This window comes from Entamoeba dispar, genomic scaffold, assembly GCF_000209125.1.
Source record: "Entamoeba dispar SAW760 scf_1105229458975 genomic scaffold, whole genome shotgun sequence".
Classification (NCBI taxonomy): domain Eukaryota; phylum Evosea; order Mastigamoebida; family Endamoebidae; genus Entamoeba; species Entamoeba dispar.
Window position 1 is genome coordinate 1898 of NW_001853461.1, and position 18814 is coordinate 20711.

Here is an 18814-nt window from a genome sequence, read left to right on the forward strand (position 1 = left end):
GAAATGGTCATGAAAAATAAACTATTCAGAACACCAAAGAAATTAATAAAATCACACAACCATTTAACAAAAAGAAAGAAGAATGGAAAACATATTAAATTGAAGAAATTCAACACCTAGAAGAGTGGACAAATAGAAAGGTATCTAATATACTATTTGATTCAGGTATTGATAATTGGAATAAGAATATAGCAATAATTTGATCAAAGAATAATAAATAAAGAACATATAATAACTATTATTGAAGATGAAGAAGGAAATAAACTTGGAGGATATGTTAATGTGAAAATTGATAAAGTTAATGATTATATAAATGATCCAAAATCATTTTTATTTTCATTAAAATCAAAAGGAAGAATACAAGGAATGATGAAATTTGATATTAATGATCCACAACATGCTTTTAAATTATTTAATCAATCATATGATTGTTTATTTGAATTTGGATATAGTGATATTAATGTTTATAAAAAAATAATAAAACAAAATCATATTGTAATAACTGTTCATTTAAATATAAAAGGAAAACAGTACTTTCACACTACAACGAATTATTGTAATTGAAATGAAATGATTTTTATTCATTATTGGTTATTTGAAATATAAAAATTAAAAAAAAATATAAAATAAAAATCAATAAATGAAATGAACAGTCAATCATTTCATATATCAATAAATGAAATGATTAATATAAAAATGTTCATATTTCATTCATGTTTTATTTCATTTCATCTAAAATATTCACATTCGATATATTAATTAAATAATAAATAATAAGAAAGAATAAAATTAAAGAATATTATTGAAAAGAGAATCTATAATTAAAATAAATAAGGTTTAAATTTTAACTATTTAATTTGGTAGTTATTATATTCATCAAATCATTGTTTGAAATGTTTATGTTTTAATAATCCTTTAACTGTTCATTATTGTCTATTACCAAATTTTTATTTTAATAATCTGTAATGATTAAATTCGTTATTTTTACATTAGAACAACTCAATTAATCATCGCTATATCTTTACTTAATCTAGTTTTATTTTGTTATTTATTTCTATCTTCTTTATACCAATTCAATACTTCTAATTAATCATTTATTCAATACATTCAACTTCGAAATATGTTATTCCTATTAATACCAATGGTATGTTATTTATCATTTCAAGAATATTAACAATATAAACTGTTTGAATTATTATTTTAATATATTATTTTATTGATTGATGGTTATTCTAGTTATAACAACAACTGTTATTTCTTAGTTTCGTATTGTTTTGTTTGTTAGATACTTTTAATAATGAAATATTATTAAAATAATTGTTTAATGTAAAATGCAAAATATATATCAAATAAAACATAAATGATTAAAATAGCACATATATTACATATCTACCAATTTTAAATTCAAAACAAATATTCATAAAATAATAAAAGTAACTCAGTTTCATAAAGTTCATTTAAATAAACATATTTGTTGATTAATGTTACAAATAAAGAAGGATATAGAAAGATGTTATAACATTTTAGTAAATCCAATGTATTTAAATAGTAAATTATTACTTAGTGCTAAATTTCATTTAAGAATATTTATGTATTATGTTTATATTGTTGTTGAATTATTCTAAATAGCTAATGAAAACAACATAGTTATCAATACTTAAATAATTTGTTGTTTTATAATAAAATAAATGTAAATAGTTAAGTTTTCTTTATTTATTTTAATCATTTTGTTAATAAAAGAGAAACATTAGATTAAACATAAATTATCTTTTATTTAATTCAAAAGATTTTATTATAAAGCAGTTTTCTTTGTTCATTTCCGTTTTAAACATGATTATTCTTCAAAGAAAAACATAGTCATTCCAATTGTTTATTGAGTCTCAGATTCAAGTTCTTTTTCTAATTCTTTTTGATCTGTTTTTGGGAGTTGTGGTATTGATTGGTCAGACAAACTGAAAATAGAAAGAAGTGTTGTTAATACACTTGATAAACTTTGAACTTCTTCATAAATTGTATTTTGATTCTGTTGTAAAGTTATAAATGCTTTTTCTAATGAATTAATTGATTCTTGAAGTGCCTTTAATGTTTTGTTCACCTCAACTTCTTGTGAAGTATATTCATATACTAAATCATCAAATATTATAGGTGTTGTTGTTTGAATTTGTTTCTGAACACTTGAATTTGATAGTTTATCACAATCATCTATTTCTGTTTTTTGTTCCATATCAATAGTTTTATCATCATTAGAACAAGTACTGCTTTTGTTGTTAATTTCTTTTATTACAATTTCTTTATTTTCACTCAATTGTTGTACTTTTTCTTTCTCTTCTTCTTTGTTTTTGTTCATGATTTTTCTTTTTAGAGCATCAATTGCTGAACCTCGTCCTTTACTATTATTCAAATATCTTCTCTCAATAAACAATGTTTTTGAATCTCGTGTTAATGAAGAAGAAAGAGATGGGAGTAATCCTTCAGCTTGCTCAAGAGAACTTGGTGATATTTTAAAGACTTCACTATTATTTTTCATTGGCTTATATTCATTTCCTTTTCTTTGTCGTTTAACTTTTTTTCTTTTGATTGTTTTAATACAAGAGAAATCTGTTGGGTCAAATGATTCATGAACAAAACAATCTTGTCCATTAATAACTTTTTTATGAAAGTCGTATCCATTTAATTGTCTAATAAAACTTTCTTGTTTAACATTTGGAAAGTGTTTTGGTAAAATATAATCAATAAACAATTGTTTGTTATACAAACAGAATCCATGATTCTCCTTATTATATTCAACTATATTTTTTGATTCTTTATCATTTAACATCTCAAATAATTTGACTAGAAATGGAGAGAATTCTTGTGGAAATCCACTGATATGATTATCTTTATTCTCCATGTTTAAACATTCTTAGTTTCTTTCTCAGAATGGATTAGATACCATTATCCAGTACTTGTTTCAATATAAATGTATTTAATTATTTTTTCCTTAAAATAAATCTTTTCGTTTCGTTTAATATAATTTCCATCTTACATCCTTAAGAATCATTTTCATTGACATTATTGTTCAATAAAAATAAGAATGGTATTAAAAAGAAATCATACAAATAATTGAGTCATTGATCAAGAATTAAATTAACTTAAGATAAGTTTGAACTTCTCTATAAGTTCTATCAAAATACTGAAAACGTCTAAATAAATTTAAGTTTTCTTTCAAATCCATTCTATAAGAATTGATTGAAGATTGTATTCTTTGTTCAGTGAAAGTTTCTCCAAATATTAAACATGGGTTCTATAAGAAAATAAATATTTTATAATAATAAATCATTAATTATAAAAGAATAGTACAAACGAATTGAAATATTGGAATAAATTCTTTTAGAAAGAAATAAACACAAGAAGATGCTAATAACTTGAAATCAAACATACTGAATCTTGGAAGAAAAGTAATTAAAATAATCATTAACTCTGCATTTCTTTTAACACAATCACCAACAAATATAGATGAATTATTATATTGAACAAATAATGAACAATATGATACACAAAAATCAATTGGATTTCCAGATTGATGAAGACAAGAAAAATATTTTTTAATTGAATTACAAACACTCTTGATTTCATTTGACGTAAATCTATTATGACAAATTTGAAATAATTGTATAGGAGTTAATGTGATTTTATTTTCAGAAACAACAATGAAACTGCACATCATAATCAAATCTCTTGAAATAGTTAATTTATTAAGTACATTATCAAAAAGTATTATAGCATCTAAAGCAATAATCTTATCTAATTTATATCTCTCAGTAATTGCATATATCCAATTAACTAAATCACATCGTGCTTTAACATCTTCTGGAAGGGGTTTTGGTTGAATACAAATATCTACTATATCCTGAATATCCTTATTAGTTTTTGGTTCTTCTGAAGATTGATGTGGTGTCCCTTTAACTATTTCACTACTCATTAAATATAAATGATTGTACAGATCCTTCTTATCTATGCTTTGTTTCTAATTTAAAAATAGATATTACAAAAATTATAATCTAATGAACAAGATCAAAAAAAAAACATAATCTGTTCAATTATATTTTTATTTTTCGAAGATCAAAAAAATATGAAACAAAGTGATTTGAGTTAATCAAATGAAACTTAAAATTACATGAAAAAGATATTCTGAAAATGGAACAAAAAAAAAAAAGATAATACGTGGCAAATAGAATAAGAAAAATGGGATGATGAAATAAAAAAAGAAAAAGAAGAGTAAAAAGAATGATAAAAGAGCTATAATTAATAATAAAAAATAAAATAAATTAAAAAATAACTTAAAAAAAACAATAGACAATACATTAATTCAACAATGAAACCTAATGTTCCAGCTATTTCTACTATACTTTGTAATGGTATTGTATGTTTCTTGTTTGTATTATAATAAATAAAAAGTATTTTATTTTACAATAAAAGAAATATATTTTAAAAGAATAATTTAAATAATAGTGAAATACTTTCAATTTGATAAGAAAGAAAAATTGTTCACTTTTGTAGTTTCAATGTAAAATGAAATACTTTCAATAAATATAAAATAAAACTAACATATCTTTAGCATACAGAAATTCTTAATAACCCAAAAACTATGGCATTTACTTTTGTTGTTAATCAAGAAAACCAAACTGCAGAAATTATTACTACTAATAAATTTACAACCCTCTTAAATCAAGAATTAATTAAACAATTAACACAAATTGCTACTGCAGCTATAGATGAACCTCAAACAGTAAAAGATGCAGTTGATAAATTTAAAGTATATAAAATTCCTCTCCCTCCAACAATAGAAATGCCATCACAATCATCAAATAAAATGGAAGAATGTGTTAATAGAGAACGTGCATTTACACCATTAAGAAGAATGACTCCAATTACACGTACATCTCCAAGAATGTCTCCAGCAACTCCTGGATATGCTCAACTAGAACCAGAATTATCTGCTAAATTACCTCAACAATCAACTTCTCCAAAGAGAAAAAGAGCTATTACTCCTCACAAATTAAATTTCCATCAAACTATAGAAACTACTATTGATGACTCAACAAAACAAAAACTTATAAGTGTATTGAATAAAACAGGTTCAGAAGAACAACATTAATGTTTTGTCTTGTGTATCTAAGATCTCTTTTTTTTTTATTAATGAATTCTTTTTTATATGGTAATATTTTTTTTTATCTCTTATTTTTTTTTGGTCTTCTTTAAAGAAATACCCATTTTTTTTGAAAAGAATAAATTTAATAATTAACAAATTCTTTTGAAATACTAAAGAGAAAAACAATGAATCTAGAGTGTTTAATAATTCAATCCATTTAAAAGACAGCACGATATGTTACGTATCTTCCTGCAGTTTCACTTTTACGGATAATTTTAACAACATCACCACGTTGAAATCCATAATATTTACTAATTGGATCAGATGTTAATAATCGAGGAAGTTGTGATTCTTTAACTTGATATTTCTTTAATAATTCTTGTTTTTCTTCAGGACTTAAAAGAATATGTTGTGGAACAAGAACATGATGAGTAACATTAACAATTAATTCATCTTCAAGTAATGCTTCCCATTTTACTTCTCTTGGTTGTTCCATCATTTGTTTAACTGGTGATGAAAGTTTTCCTCTATAAACAATAATAGCACGTTTAACATGTTCTGATTCAACTTCTGTTAAATATTTTCCTAAAACATCTGTCTTTAATGAAACTCCTTCTGCAAAAAAAACAATAATACCATCAGTTGCATCATTTTCTTTTACCACTTTTATAGTTAATTCTTTATGACTATTCGTGAGTTATCAATTTTTTAATTTCTTTTAAATCATATCTTCTTTTATCATTTTTATTTAATATTTAAGTGTTTAAATTTTTTTAATTCTTTAAAAAAAAAAAATAAAATAAACAAACTCTACTCCTTCCCCTCCTTTATAAAATCGTTCTTTAAATCCTTCGAGTGTTGTATTATGATCTTCTTCACTTGTAATATATCCTCTATCTCTAAGCATTTCTAATACTGTTTTCCATGCTCTATAGATATGAGTTACGTTCTCCATTTAATTACCCTTTAGTTCTTTTTTTTTTAGTTTTTTTGAAATTTTTAGGGTTTCCTAATTGAAGAAATAGTAAATGTCAATTATGAAAAAGATGATTCAGAATTGTCACTTGTCATTGTTTAGTGATTAAAATGAAAAGATATCACCCCTTAAGAAGAAATTCTTGTTAATAGAAAGAACATCATATGATAATATTATTCATTTTTTTCATATCATTAATTGAAAATGGACATGCATTAGAAAGTGCATTTGAAAGAATATGTGATGGAAAAGCTGATGCAGTATTTTTATGGGTAAATGGAACTTCACCTCATCACTTAGAAGAAATGAGTAAATATGGAAGAACTAAAATAGGTGGATTATACAAAGACTATGGAACAATAAGATTTGGATTAAGATCTATTATTGAATATGCACCATGGATCAATAGAATATTTCTTGTAACTGATGGTGAAATACCTGAATATCTTGATATTGAAAAGGGAAAAGAATCAAACCCACAACTTATTCTTATTTCTCATAGAGATATTATGAATCAATCAATCTTACCAACATTTGACAGTAATGTTATTGAGAGTTATATTCATCATATACCTGGGATTAGTAAATGTATTTTATATTTAAATGATGATATGATACTAGGTAAACCTCTTAAACCAGAATTTTTTATTTCAAAAGATTCAAAATTAAGAGTTTATCATAATGGATTTGTAGCACCAAATATTGAAGGAGAAAAAAGATCAATTTGGCATAGATCAGTTAGTCATACTAATACACTTGTTAATCAAAAATTTAAAAATGGAGAAGTTATTAAACATCCATATCCTGCACATCATTGTTATTTTATGTTAACAAATACATTAAATGAAATGGAAGAAATTTGGATAGAGAATTATACTGAATCAAGAGAAAATAAATTTAGAAAAGCAAATGATATTGTTATTTCATTTCTTCATGCAGCAACAATTGTTGAACAACATAAAGGAGAATATGTTAAACAAAAAAATAATTTTTATTTTAGTTGGTGGGGAGGAAATCATACATTAAATTCTCAAACAATGGATAGAATTGCAACAAAAAATTATTATTGTATTTGTCTTAATGATGCTATTGCAAATGAACCAAACGCTGATCAAGAAATCGATTATTTATATCAAAGGTATTCAGAAATTTTACCTCGTCCTTGTCCATTTGAAAAGTTTTAATAATTTATATAAATTTTATTTTCTTATGAATAAATCAATAGTATCTTTAATAGATTTAATAGAAATAATAAGACAGAAATTAAAAAGTTATCTTTCATAAATTTTAATTTTTCTACTTTTGTTTTTACTTTTTATTTCTTTATTTTAAAAAGAAACTATCAATTTTATTTTCTTTTTATGCAAGATATTCCTAATAGAGAATCACCAATATTTAATGAAATAGATAGTACACCAGAAGAAATAGGAGATTATCATTTAAAATTATGTTTTTGTCCTTTTTGTCAATCTGGAATTAAATCTATGGGGTTAGATAAAAAAGATAATAAAAAAGTTATTTCATGGCAATTATTATGTCGTTCAATTTTGTATTCTCTTTCTATTGTTAATGCTCCTCGTGTTTATTTCTCACTAAAGAAAGATATTTATTGGTGGATTGTTGATCACTGGTATTGTTTTGGTTCATTACAACAATGTTTGCTTTTATTTTTATTCATTTTTAAGTTTCTCATTAATTTAGTTAAAACATCTCCCTCAAAGTGGAAAAAGTCATTATTGGATGCTCTAAGTCATTCATCATTTTTTGAGTCTGGAACAATCACACTTAAAAAGACAGGAATGTGGAAGTTGAGTCATATCATTGCTCCTTGGGAGGACGATAAACTTTCATCAACTTCTCTTTTTCATTCTATTTCAATTCCTCAACAATCACACTTACTGTTATCTCTAGGACCTTTAAACGACGTTCATGAACCCAAAGAAACAACACAAAAAGATTTGGGTTTCAAAGTATTAATAGAAAATACAAACATAAACACTCAAAATAAAATTAACACTTCCTCACAAGAAAAAACTACAAAAAGTGGAAAAGAAAATAAAAATATTATTCGTTCTCATTGCATTGAAGCAATCAAAAAATATCAAATAGCTTATGATGAACTTGAAAATGAAATGAAAGGAAATACACTTGATGATGTTACAATAAAACAATTAAATGAAATTAAAGAAGTAACAAAAATGTCTGTATCATTATTAAATATGTTAGATTCTAGACAAGAAGAACAAAGTTCTATATTGATTACCAAGGTATTAGACAAAAAATAATAATAAACAAAACAAAAGTATTGATGTTTTTATACAAATAGAAAAAGATGAACTTGAAATCTACAAATGGAAAATAAGAATAATAATCACGAAGTGATTGACCTCACTTCTGATGATCTTGAAGAAAATGTTCTAGTCAATCAAAGAGAAATTAAAGAGAAATTAAAGAAACCAAAAATTTTTAGGTTGAGTCTTAATAAAAGAGAACAACATCTACAAAAAGAAACACGACAATTTTATCCAAAAGTAACGAGTATGTCTAAACAAAATAAAAGTGAAAGTTTCACTTATCAAAATGAAGTGACTAAAAAATGTGAAGGAATTGAATGTCCAATTTGTCTTCAATTAACACGAAATGTAATGACAACACAATGTGGTCATTTATTTTGTAAAGCATGTTTGGCTATAGTTTTTACATCAAGCGATAAAACGCCACTCTGTCCTATTTGTCATTCACAAATCAGTCCAATCACATCACACAGAATCTATCTCTAATAAATTAACTATAATTAACTATAACAAAACTAATTATATTGTTTTTAAAGAAAAACAAAAAAATAAAAAGGGTTAAAAAAAGAATTAGAAAAGAATTTCAATAATTATGTCAAGAAGAGAAGAAATTGAAAAAGCAATTAATGAGCTTATTGGACAACCAAAAGAATTTGGAGAGGAAGAAATTGACAAGGCAAAGATTGAAAATGATGAAGAGCTCAAAATGAAGGAATCATTAACAGTTGGTAAGATTAAAGCAGCACAAGGGATCAAAGAGGACAAAAAATGGGAAGGGAAAGTCGTTAATAAAGAAGACGCATTCAATAATTTTTCTAAATCAAATGAAGAAAGTGAAGAAGGTAATTCAATGAGTGAAGAAATGAAAGAAAGTTCTGAAGAAAATGAAAGTAATGAAGAAAATTATTCAATGAGTGAAGAAGAAGAAAATGATGAAAGTAATGATGAAGAAGGAGAAGAAAATAATGAAAGTAATAAAGAAGAAAGTGAAGAAGATGAGGCTGATAAATTAATTCAACAAACATTAAATGTTGAAACTATACAAAAGAAAACAAATGATGTTGAAAAAGAAGATGTTTCTAACCAAATTAAATTATTTGATACTGCACTAGATATTAGAGTTAAGATGCAAGGAATTCTTGGAGATGTTAATAGTTTACCATTAAGTGAAGATATTAAAATGTTACGAGAAAATAATGAAAGATTTAATGAAGAATTAGAACATTTAAATAGAACATTTAAAGATCTTTTCCATAGAACAACAGAGTTATGTGAAACGATAGACAAACAATGGGGAGTTCAATGGGAATATAAATCAACAGATAGTGATGAAGAGAAATTAGTTAAGGTAAATAAAAAGAAAGATGAACAACGACTTAGTGTCATGGAAAAATGGCATTCAAAAACAACAATGATGAATATATCAAAATTCTCTACTACTCAAAATGGTATTGTTCAACAAGTCAATGCCATTCTTAAAGACCAAGAAAGGTTGTTTAGAAGAAGTCAACAATTAAGAGGAACTAAAATTTATTTAAATGAAGACCTTACTTCTTCTTCAGAAGTATTTGATGATGGAGATTTTTATCAACAACTCATTAAAGATGCAGTTGATTATGGTATAACTGGAAAAGGTCAACCTATGATGAATAACACAAAAAAACAAATACAAAAGAAAAAGAAAAGAGTTAACACAGATATCGTATTCCCTAAATTAGAAAACTTTAAATGTCCTGTAGAATATAATGAAAAATTAATGGAAGTTGATCGAAGTATTTTTATTAAGAATTTATTCAAATAACACAGATTGATAATTTAATATTTGATTGATTCTTTTTTGTGTTATTTATCTTTTTTGTTGTTTTTTTTTAAATAATGAATTTTTTCGTTATATATTACATAAACTGAAGTTTCATTCATAAAAAAGATAAGTTTTATTGATGAAAATAATTTAAAAATAGAATTACTAATTTAAGAACAAAAGAAAAAAGAAAAAAAAGTTCAAGAGAACTGTTTTAACACTTCGATTTGACATGGAAGAGAACCAACGGTCTAAAGACCAACAACGAATTATCACATTGCTATTAAACGAACAATTTGAGTTAAGGTCCAGCGTAATAAATTCAGAGATACTTGAAGAGGATGATTTAATTACTGACTCACTTACAAAAGGAGAACAAATTGTCAGTCGGATGGATAAAACTATTGGTTCAATTGCTTCTTTATTCAGTGGAGCACACACCACCATAGATGAGTTAAATAATAAATTAGAAGAAGCAACTAACAATAAAGTAGATAACACTATTGATTCATTAAAGAAAGATAAAATGTTATTACAAAATGCTATTGACTCAATCAACCAAGTTGGTGATATGTTAAAATTGGATAATGGAATACAAGAAAGAATTGGTAATGTAAGTACATTTGATGAATGTGTTAATTTACTTCAAGACTGTATTAAAATTTATCAATTTATGAATGATAGAAAAGAGTATCAATTTTATAGTACTCATGAAACAGATACAAAGAGTCATTTACAAATAGTTTATGATAAAACACTAGTATTTTATAATGACTTATTTGTTGAGATTAGTAAACCAGAAAGTGTTTCACAAATCTTATCAAAAGAGTCATACATTGAAACAGAGTATCTTCAAATGTTAAAGAAAGCTATGCCAATAATATTTGAAGCTGGGACATTGTTAAGAGCTAATGCCCATGATGTTTTTGCTGTAATATTTGAAAATAGAAAAGAATATTTGTTAGAAGTTATTCAAAAGATTACTTTACCATTATTAACTGAAAGTGATGAAATTGTAGAATATACAGTGGGATATACTAATGGTAAAAATGCATTTATTACTACAATGAAGCATGTTCTTTCTTTATTTCAAAACGAACGTATTTTTCAACAAGACATTCTTCAAAATGATTTTGATAAATTCTTTGTTGGAACTACTGACGAACCATTCACTGCTTTTATTGATTTATACACATCATTTGCTTCAACATTACAAACACTGGATACTCCATTTATTGTTTTCCCATTACTTGATATACTCGAAGTTTATGAAAATATGAAAGCTGATTTCACTAATGCACTTAAAATAAATGAAGATCCAAAGAATAAATCAAAAGGATTTATTGCATTAGAAAAAGGATTTAATGTTCTAACGTCATCATTTACATTTGGTAGTGATAAAAAAGAAGAAGAAGAGGAAGACGATTTATATGTTGAAGATACAACAGGAGATAAAAGAGACTCTCAGACTAAAAGAGTAGATGCATTATTTGATACAATGTATACAAATGTTAAAACATTATTAATTAAATTTAGAGATGAAGTACTTATAGATTCTACATTAAATAAAATATTCTCATGGACAGAGAGTAGTATTCCAGTAGATGGAACTGTATCTCAACTTGCAGCTGATACAATGCATTACCTTTCTAAATTAGAGAAATATCTTCCACAACTATCTAGTTATATTAGTAGAATGTATAGAGAAGAAAATAAACAAAATAGTAATGGAACAGAAGATGAAGGATATGTGGGAATGTTTGTTGATGTATGTATTCAAAACTTGTGTCAAATGATAGAGGCAAGAGCAGCAAAAGAAAAGTCAAGATTAGGAAAAATATTTAAAATAAATAATTACGCATTTATTATGAATGTATGTATGTTAGATGGATTTGAAAAATTATTTGGAACAAGTCTACAAAAGAAAATAGAAAGTGATTTTTCAACAAAAAAAGAAAATGCTATTCATGATTATAAAGACTCTCTTCAACCAATTTATGAAACTTTAAATGCTAGACCTAGTAAAAGTGAACAAATTAAAAAAGCTTTTACTTCATTTAATAAAGATTTCCAAGCACTTCATACAGTATCTAGTGGATATTCAGTTTATAATGACCAATTAAAAGAAGAGTTAAGAAGTGTATTAAAAGAACAAATATCAGAACCATACACTCTTTTCTATAACAACTATGAAAAAGTTAAATTTACTCAAAATCCTACTAAATACTTCCTTTATACTCCTCAAATGGTTGAACAATGTATTCAATTAATGTTTGAAGCTAAAACGGATGTTAATGGTGAATCAAAAGAACTTACTGATTATATTCCTGATTTCCTACAAAATGTACCTCATTTTGTTCCTAAAATGTCTACTATTACTTCTTTAGCTACTCCTTTACAAAATCTTCCACAACATTTAAAAAATCTATCTCATAAACCTGTGGATATTGTTAAAGAAACTCCAAAAGTAATTAAAAACCCACTTAAGAGTACTAAGAAGTTTATTAAGAATATGAATCCATTCTAAATGAATTTTTTTTCTTTTTGTTTTAAGAACCATTTAGATTGATTATTTGTTTTCATATGCACTTAATTCAGTAGAAAGTTGTCTTGAGAAAGAATGAATTAAATGTGATTCTTTATCAAAAATAACACCTTTTTGAATAAAATAATTTTGTTGTTCATTTGTTAGTTGAATAGACTCTAAAGAATATGTTTTATGTTCTTCAGCCATTCTTTTAACAATTAAAAAATATTTTTCAAATTGACTCTGTTCAATGTACATCATTGAAACAGATTTAGATTTAGAACCACTTGAACTAATAGACCTAATCGAAACTGTTTCATTTTGATATCGTATATTAAATGATTTGCATAATTTAGCAATATAACTATAATCAAATGAGTAAGAAAGTGTAGTTTCTTTTATTTGATCACAATATCCTTCAATTACATCAAGGAACATATCCATTACTAAAGAATTAATAGTATAACAAGTGATATGACTATCACCTAATTGATATTTTCCTTTCATCATCTCAGGATTTTGAGCTACAACACAATACCTTCTCATCTCTCTTTCAATGAAAGAATTGTATTTCCTCAATACAAATGTTAAACAAGGTTGTATTGGTATCTCAAAAGAATGTTGTGTTTTAAAGTCCTCAAATAAAATAAAATCATTTATTGCAAATGAATGAAATTGTTCATTATTAAATGTGTAATTAATTTTTAATGGCTTTACATTTAAAGAATTAATGTATTGTATAACATCTTCTTTACTATATTCCATTTCTTGTTGAAAAATAATTCTTTTATTTTGTTGATCAATAACAAATTGAACATGAAATTTGTTTTCGAGATAAAGAGGAAGTAAGTAATTATAAAATGAGTTATCTGCATTATTTATATTAACTAACTCAATACTTTCAACATAAGGAATACTATGTTCAATAAACGATTCAATACGATGTAATTCACTTGGTTTAAGTTTATGATCAGGAACAATAAATAAAATGTCATCTTCTATTTGGATATTACTTGAACATAATGTTGTCATTGTCTCTTTGTAATACTTCAATCTTATTTCATCAACCACAACTGGAAAATATGTTTGTGCCTCTTTTGGAATAACCTGAATATTTCTATAAATTTCATTAGGGACTTCTTCTTCATTTCCCCAAATAAGTTGAGTAACTGCTTTCATCATCAGATTACTTTTATGAAAAACTTCAATAATTTTTCTTAAAAATAATAAAAAGGAAAAACAAAAATTTAGTTAAAAACCCTAAAAAAAAAAAAGAAAAGAATTTAAAAAGTTAGTTCTTGGTTCATGAGTGCAAATGATCCATTATGGAAAGTTAATGATTTTAAACCAGAGGATAACCCTAATGGATTATTAGAAGAGAGTAGTTTTTCTATTTTATTTCCAAAATATCGAGAGGCATATTTAAAAGGGATGTGGTATGTCATAAATAAAGCACTAGATGAGGTTTGTTTAAAAGGAGAACTTGATTTGGTTAAAGGTATTATGACAGTTAAAACAACTCGTAAAACATGGGACCCATTCATCATTATTAAAGCACGTGATATGTTAAAGTTATTGTCAAGAGGAGTTCCAGCACAAGAAGCAGTAAAAGTTCTTCAAGATCAATACTGGTGTGACATCATTAAAATTGGTAATATGATTAAAAACAAAGAACGATTTGTTAAAAGAAGACAACGTTTAGTTGGTCCTAATGGAGCTACTCAAAAAGCTATTGAAATATTAACTGGATGTTTTATTTTAATTCAAGGTAAAACAGTAAGTGTAATTGGTTCACCTTCTGGTATTAAAATGGTTAGAAAAATAGTAGAAGATTGTATGGACAATATTCATCCGATTTATAATATCAAAGCATTGATGATTAAAAAAGAATTAATGAAAAACGAAAATATGAAAAACGAAGATTGGTCTCGTTATATTCCTCAATATTCAAAGAAACAAAACACTAAACCTGAAAAATTAAAAGAAATTAAGAAAAAGAAAAAAGAATTAAAAAAGAAAATTATCGAAAAGAAGAAAAATTATTCTCCTTTTCCTCCTGAACGAGATGATTGATTGATTTTTATCATTTTATTTTTATATTAGATTCTATTTTTGTTATTAATTTATATCATTATTTACACTTTCTTTATTAACCGATTTTACTTCTTCTTTTTATTACTTATTTTCTTATTAAAATTATTAGGACTCTTTTTTTATTATTTTACAAATTAATGCGTTTCATTATGAAATATTATAGCTGTATCTGATAAGGTTGATAACCATAAAATTTTTTAGTTTTTCTTTCTTAAAAATTTTTTTCAGTTACTATTAAAGTAAGTCTTCATTTAATTTAAAATAATTCTTCTCCTTTTATTCTTCATATATCATAATAAAATACAATTAACGATTTAACTTAGTAAATGGTTATGTTCATTACATATAAAACACTTTACTGTTGAAAATGATAAAAATCTTATTGTATCTGTTATTTTTTATAAATACATCAAATAATGATTTAGAACTCATTCTTCTTTTTTTTTTGTTTTAATGAATATTTACGTTATATAAAACAAATAAATCTTAAAAGAACAAAACTAGAAAATTGAAAAGCTTTTGTTGAAATGAGTCAATTATCACCTCCTCTTGTTCTTGTTAAAAGTGAACAAATTCCAAGAACACAGAACCAAAGAATGAAAAATTGGAAATGCACATTTCCTGAATGTGAAGAAACGCCCAAAACAAGATACAATTGTTATGCACATATTTGGGATGCACATTTACGGACAGAACTTAGTAAACCTGGAAAGAATCCAAAGAATTTATTATTAACAACGTTTAAGTTATCTCCTCAAAAAGATGATATTAAAAGAATGTGTGAGGATTATATGATTAAGTTGATAGATAAATATCCACCAACAAAAATTAAAAGAAATCAAATAATAAATAATAATGGTGGTGATAATGATGGGAAATCACAATATCCATTTGCATTTGATCCTAATTCAAAATCATTTGATAATGAAATTCATACTAATTCATCATCAAATAGTGTTATTAATAATGAAAATACACCGAGTCGATCAATAGAAAGTGTTCCAATATCATCTTCTGGACCATCTGTTGGAATTGATACATCTGTTGGAATTGAAATGCAAGCAATAAAACAAGACATAGGTATAAATGAAATGCCACAAATTGTTCAAATTCCATCAAGGGGAGATTACCAAATAACAGCAGAAGATTTCATTAAGATTGAAAAGATTAATGAAAATCTCCGACAATTACATGTACTTGGAGAAATATTTGCAGAAAATGGATTTTTAGTACGGTCAGATGCACGAAGTAAAACTGATATTGAAGAAATACATAATTCTCTTAATGGAATTTTATCTCTAGTAGGAGTATCTTATTCTTATAAAAAAGATTGTGATAATAAAAAATATGGATTTATTGCACAAGAAGTACAAAAGATTTATCCAGAATTAGTAAAAGAAGATGATACAGGAAAATTAACAGTAGATTATTTAGGAATTATTCCTCTTCTTGTTGAAGCATTAAAAGAAATACATAATAATGCACAAGGATTAAGAGAAATAGAAGAAATTAATGGAGTATCAAATAGAGTTGAATATGCAATTACACATTTAGAAAAAATAATATTTGAAATGAATTGTAATAATCCACAACGAGAAGAAAAATCAAAATTTAATCAATGGAAAATACGTATGATACATATATTTGGACCAATATCATTTTTAATATTTAGTTGTTTATTTAGTTCTATTATTACTATAATTATTCCAATTATCTTTCCATCAATGTATTTTTTAATGGGATTAACAGTAATATTATGTATTATATTATGGATTTTTGTATTTATTAATAAAACAGAAGCAATGAATTTCTTAACAGCTAAAAAAGCATTTTTTCCAATAAGAAATAATATTAATTTTAAATGGAGATTATCTCAATACGTTACATGGTATATTATTTTTTCATTATTAATATCAATGTTAATGTTATCTATTATCATTGGATATCATGTAATAATTATTGTTATTTGTTATATTATTGGTGTTATAATATCATTAATAATATGTTATTTTATTAATAAAACATCATATAGATTTGGATTTCCATATCAATATTCATTTATTGTTTTATTAATATTTCAAGCTATTTGTATTGCAGCTATGATTCTTTGTACTGTATATCAACCATTTTATGAAGGAAAAAAATTTGGAAATAATTCTCAATATATAATTCATCTTTCAGATAATGTAGAAGTAAATCATGTAATGATGCCTCAAATATCATGGAATTGTTTTTCACCAAAAATAATTACTGAACCTTATTTACCAAATGGATTATCATTTGATATTTCACAGAAATTATTTAGTTTATCACATCCTTTTCTTATAGGAATTCCACAAGGTGATATTGTTGATTCAGTAGTTAAAGTTAGTCTTCAATGTAATGGTATTGTACTTCTTGATTATCCAACATTAACATTCAAAACATGTGCAAAAAATACTGATCCAGGATTATGTAGTATTAATTCATGTGGTTATTGTCGTTCATCAACATTAAGTTTTTGTGGGATATGTGGTGATTATTTTACAAAGCAATGTCAATCAGTTGCTGGTTTTTCTAATTGTTAATTTCTGTTTGTTTAGAAAAATGTTTTATATTTCAATTTTGTAAAATTTAAAAACCCTCAAAAAAAAAAAAAAGAAAATAAAAAAAGAAATGATATTATAATTTTAAAGATTAAATGAATATCATAAGATTTAAGATAAATGAAAAAGTATTATGTCATAAACATGAAGACCCTGAAGGATCATATAGAGAAGCAAGAATTCTTGATACAAGAGAAAATAATGGAAATACAGAATATTATATTAGATATACAGAATATAATAAACGATTAGATGAATGGACAACAACAAATAATATTATACGATATTCATCAAAAGAAAATATTATTAGACCTACAACAAAAGAAGATGGAATTGGTCAACGTAAAATGACAAGATCATTACGTCAATCAAATGTTTCAATGTTAGAAAAAGATAGTGAAATTAATGATAAAATAGGAACACAAGAAAATGAAATATTTCAAAGAACAAAAAATATTCAAAATGTTACTATTGGAGATTATGATTTAAATGTATGGTATTTTTCACCATATCCTGGAGAATATGGACATGTAGAAAGATTATATATTTGTGAACATTGTCTTAAATATATGTCTAAAGCAAATACTTATATTAAACATAGAGAACATTGTCCATATCATTTTCCACCAGGATTATTAATTTATAAAGATGATAAAAAACATTTAGCATTTTTTGAAGTTGATGGAGCAGAAGCAAAAATGTTTTGTCAATCACTTTGTTTATTAAGTAAAATGTTTTTAGATCATAAAACATTATATTATGATGTAGAACCATTTTATTTCTATATTCTTTGTGAATTTAATTATAATGAACAATGGAAAAGTGATGATTATCATATTGTTGGTTATTTTTCAAAAGAAAAAGCTAGTCCTGATGGTTATAATTTAAGTTGTTTAATGGTATTACCACATTATCAAAGAAAAGGATATGGTAAAATGCTTATTTCAATGAGTTATGAATTAAGTAAAATTGAAGGAATTCCAGGTAGTCCAGAAAAACCATTAAGTGATTTAGGATTAGTTAGTTTTAAAAGTTATTGGTCAGGAGTAATTGCAGAAGAATTATTAAATTCAACTGAGATTCCTTCTATTGAAGACCTTACTTTAAAAACAGGAATAACAAAAGAAGATTGTGTTAGTACTTTAGATACTTTAGGTTGTATTTCTCCATATCGAGGATCACAAATTATTTCAATTAACCAAAATACAATGGAAAAATTACGTAAAAAATCTTTAGAGAATAAGGTTTTAGTAAAAAAAGAATTACTTCATTGGAAACCACATTCAGTAGTAGTAAAATATCCTAATGTTATGCAAACACTTAGGACATATTGTTAATTCAATTAAGAAAAAGGATATTTGTTAATATTTTTAATAATATTTTTATCATTTAAAAAAAATAAAATA

General features: G+C 24.8%; 13 protein-coding genes across 13 annotated transcripts, besides 21 other annotated features; 9 read left to right on the forward strand and 4 right to left on the reverse strand.

Moving 5' to 3' along the window:
* Positions 1 to 103: a repeat region.
* Positions 69 to 815: a repeat region.
* A 1-nt stretch (position 816) lies between these two features.
* Positions 817 to 859: a sequence feature (AT_rich).
* A 331-nt stretch (positions 860 to 1190) lies between these two features.
* Positions 1191 to 1218: a sequence feature (AT_rich).
* Positions 1219 to 1289: 71 nt separating this feature from the next.
* Positions 1290 to 1372: a sequence feature (AT_rich).
* A 285-nt stretch (positions 1373 to 1657) lies between these two features.
* Positions 1658 to 1799: a sequence feature (AT_rich).
* A 71-nt stretch (positions 1800 to 1870) lies between these two features.
* EDI_338110 (heat stress transcription factor A-6B, putative) lies at positions 1871 to 2890 on the reverse strand (the record flags this gene model as incomplete). The annotated part of the gene is made up of 1 exon (XM_001735187.1): positions 1871 to 2890. One exon carries the CDS (start codon positions 2888 to 2890, stop codon positions 1871 to 1873), a length of 1020 nt encoding a protein of 339 aa, XP_001735239.1.
* Positions 2891 to 3121: 231 nt separating this feature from the next.
* Positions 3122 to 3961, reverse strand: EDI_338120 (uncharacterized protein; the record flags this gene model as incomplete). Its single annotated transcript, XM_001735188.1, has 2 exons — positions 3122 to 3283; positions 3344 to 3961. The coding sequence occupies 2 exons, from the start codon at positions 3959 to 3961 to the stop codon at positions 3122 to 3124; spliced, it is 780 nt and encodes a 259-aa protein (XP_001735240.1).
* Positions 3291 to 3330: a sequence feature (AT_rich).
* Positions 3962 to 4173: 212 nt separating the features above from the next.
* Positions 4174 to 4347: a microsatellite.
* Positions 4348 to 4418: 71 nt separating this feature from the next.
* Positions 4419 to 4490: a sequence feature (AT_rich).
* Positions 4491 to 4627: 137 nt separating this feature from the next.
* On the forward strand, positions 4628 to 5137 carry EDI_338130 (uncharacterized protein; the record flags this gene model as incomplete). Its single annotated transcript, XM_001735189.1, has 1 exon — positions 4628 to 5137. The coding sequence occupies one exon, from the start codon at positions 4628 to 4630 to the stop codon at positions 5135 to 5137; it is 510 nt and encodes a 169-aa protein (XP_001735241.1).
* A 27-nt stretch (positions 5138 to 5164) lies between these two features.
* Positions 5165 to 5229: a sequence feature (AT_rich).
* Positions 5230 to 5348: 119 nt separating this feature from the next.
* Positions 5349 to 6086, reverse strand: EDI_338140 (DNA-directed RNA polymerases I, II, and III subunit RPABC1, putative; the record flags this gene model as incomplete). The annotated part of the gene is made up of 2 exons (XM_001735190.1): positions 5349 to 5817; positions 5941 to 6086. The coding sequence occupies 2 exons, from the start codon at positions 6084 to 6086 to the stop codon at positions 5349 to 5351; spliced, it is 615 nt and encodes a 204-aa protein (XP_001735242.1).
* Positions 5834 to 5935: a sequence feature (AT_rich).
* A 185-nt stretch (positions 6087 to 6271) lies between the features above and the next one.
* On the forward strand, positions 6272 to 7291 carry EDI_338150 (capsular polysaccharide phosphotransferase sacB, putative; the record flags this gene model as incomplete). The annotated part of the gene is made up of 1 exon (XM_001735191.1): positions 6272 to 7291. The coding sequence occupies one exon, from the start codon at positions 6272 to 6274 to the stop codon at positions 7289 to 7291; it is 1020 nt and encodes a 339-aa protein (XP_001735243.1).
* Positions 7086 to 7106: a sequence feature (AT_rich).
* Positions 7286 to 7442: a sequence feature (AT_rich).
* Positions 7443 to 7468: 26 nt separating this feature from the next.
* On the forward strand, positions 7469 to 8392 carry EDI_338160 (uncharacterized protein; the record flags this gene model as incomplete). The annotated part of the gene is made up of 2 exons (XM_001735192.1): positions 7469 to 7763; positions 7809 to 8392. 2 exons carry the CDS (start codon positions 7469 to 7471, stop codon positions 8390 to 8392), a joined length of 879 nt encoding a protein of 292 aa, XP_001735244.1.
* Positions 8393 to 8458: 66 nt separating this feature from the next.
* EDI_338170 (uncharacterized protein) lies at positions 8459 to 8887 on the forward strand (the record flags this gene model as incomplete). Its single annotated transcript, XM_001735193.1, has 1 exon — positions 8459 to 8887. One exon carries the CDS (start codon positions 8459 to 8461, stop codon positions 8885 to 8887), a length of 429 nt encoding a protein of 142 aa, XP_001735245.1.
* Positions 8885 to 8956: a sequence feature (AT_rich).
* A 37-nt stretch (positions 8957 to 8993) lies between these two features.
* EDI_338180 (protein bfr2, putative) lies at positions 8994 to 10202 on the forward strand (the record flags this gene model as incomplete). The annotated part of the gene is made up of 1 exon (XM_001735194.1): positions 8994 to 10202. One exon carries the CDS (start codon positions 8994 to 8996, stop codon positions 10200 to 10202), a length of 1209 nt encoding a protein of 402 aa, XP_001735246.1.
* Positions 9318 to 9402: a microsatellite.
* Positions 10203 to 10434: 232 nt separating the features above from the next.
* On the forward strand, positions 10435 to 12729 carry EDI_338190 (uncharacterized protein; the record flags this gene model as incomplete). Its single annotated transcript, XM_001735195.1, has 1 exon — positions 10435 to 12729. One exon carries the CDS (start codon positions 10435 to 10437, stop codon positions 12727 to 12729), a length of 2295 nt encoding a protein of 764 aa, XP_001735247.1.
* Positions 12036 to 12059: a sequence feature (AT_rich).
* A 42-nt stretch (positions 12730 to 12771) lies between the features above and the next one.
* Positions 12772 to 13911, reverse strand: EDI_338200 (uncharacterized protein; the record flags this gene model as incomplete). Its single annotated transcript, XM_001735196.1, has 1 exon — positions 12772 to 13911. The coding sequence occupies one exon, from the start codon at positions 13909 to 13911 to the stop codon at positions 12772 to 12774; it is 1140 nt and encodes a 379-aa protein (XP_001735248.1).
* Positions 13912 to 14034: 123 nt separating this feature from the next.
* Positions 14035 to 14802, forward strand: EDI_338210 (uncharacterized protein; the record flags this gene model as incomplete). The annotated part of the gene is made up of 1 exon (XM_001735197.1): positions 14035 to 14802. The coding sequence occupies one exon, from the start codon at positions 14035 to 14037 to the stop codon at positions 14800 to 14802; it is 768 nt and encodes a 255-aa protein (XP_001735249.1).
* Positions 14803 to 14915: a microsatellite.
* Positions 14916 to 15350: 435 nt separating this feature from the next.
* On the forward strand, positions 15351 to 17390 carry EDI_338220 (uncharacterized protein; the record flags this gene model as incomplete). The annotated part of the gene is made up of 1 exon (XM_001735198.1): positions 15351 to 17390. The coding sequence occupies one exon, from the start codon at positions 15351 to 15353 to the stop codon at positions 17388 to 17390; it is 2040 nt and encodes a 679-aa protein (XP_001735250.1).
* Positions 16715 to 16842: a microsatellite.
* Positions 17391 to 17448: 58 nt separating the features above from the next.
* Positions 17449 to 17479: a microsatellite.
* Positions 17480 to 17503: 24 nt separating this feature from the next.
* EDI_338230 (myst histone acetyltransferase, putative) lies at positions 17504 to 18745 on the forward strand (the record flags this gene model as incomplete). Its single annotated transcript, XM_001735199.1, has 1 exon — positions 17504 to 18745. The coding sequence occupies one exon, from the start codon at positions 17504 to 17506 to the stop codon at positions 18743 to 18745; it is 1242 nt and encodes a 413-aa protein (XP_001735251.1).
* A 24-nt stretch (positions 18746 to 18769) lies between these two features.
* Positions 18770 to 18794: a sequence feature (AT_rich).
* A 4-nt stretch (positions 18795 to 18798) lies between these two features.
* Positions 18799 to 18814: part of a microsatellite that runs on past the window's edge.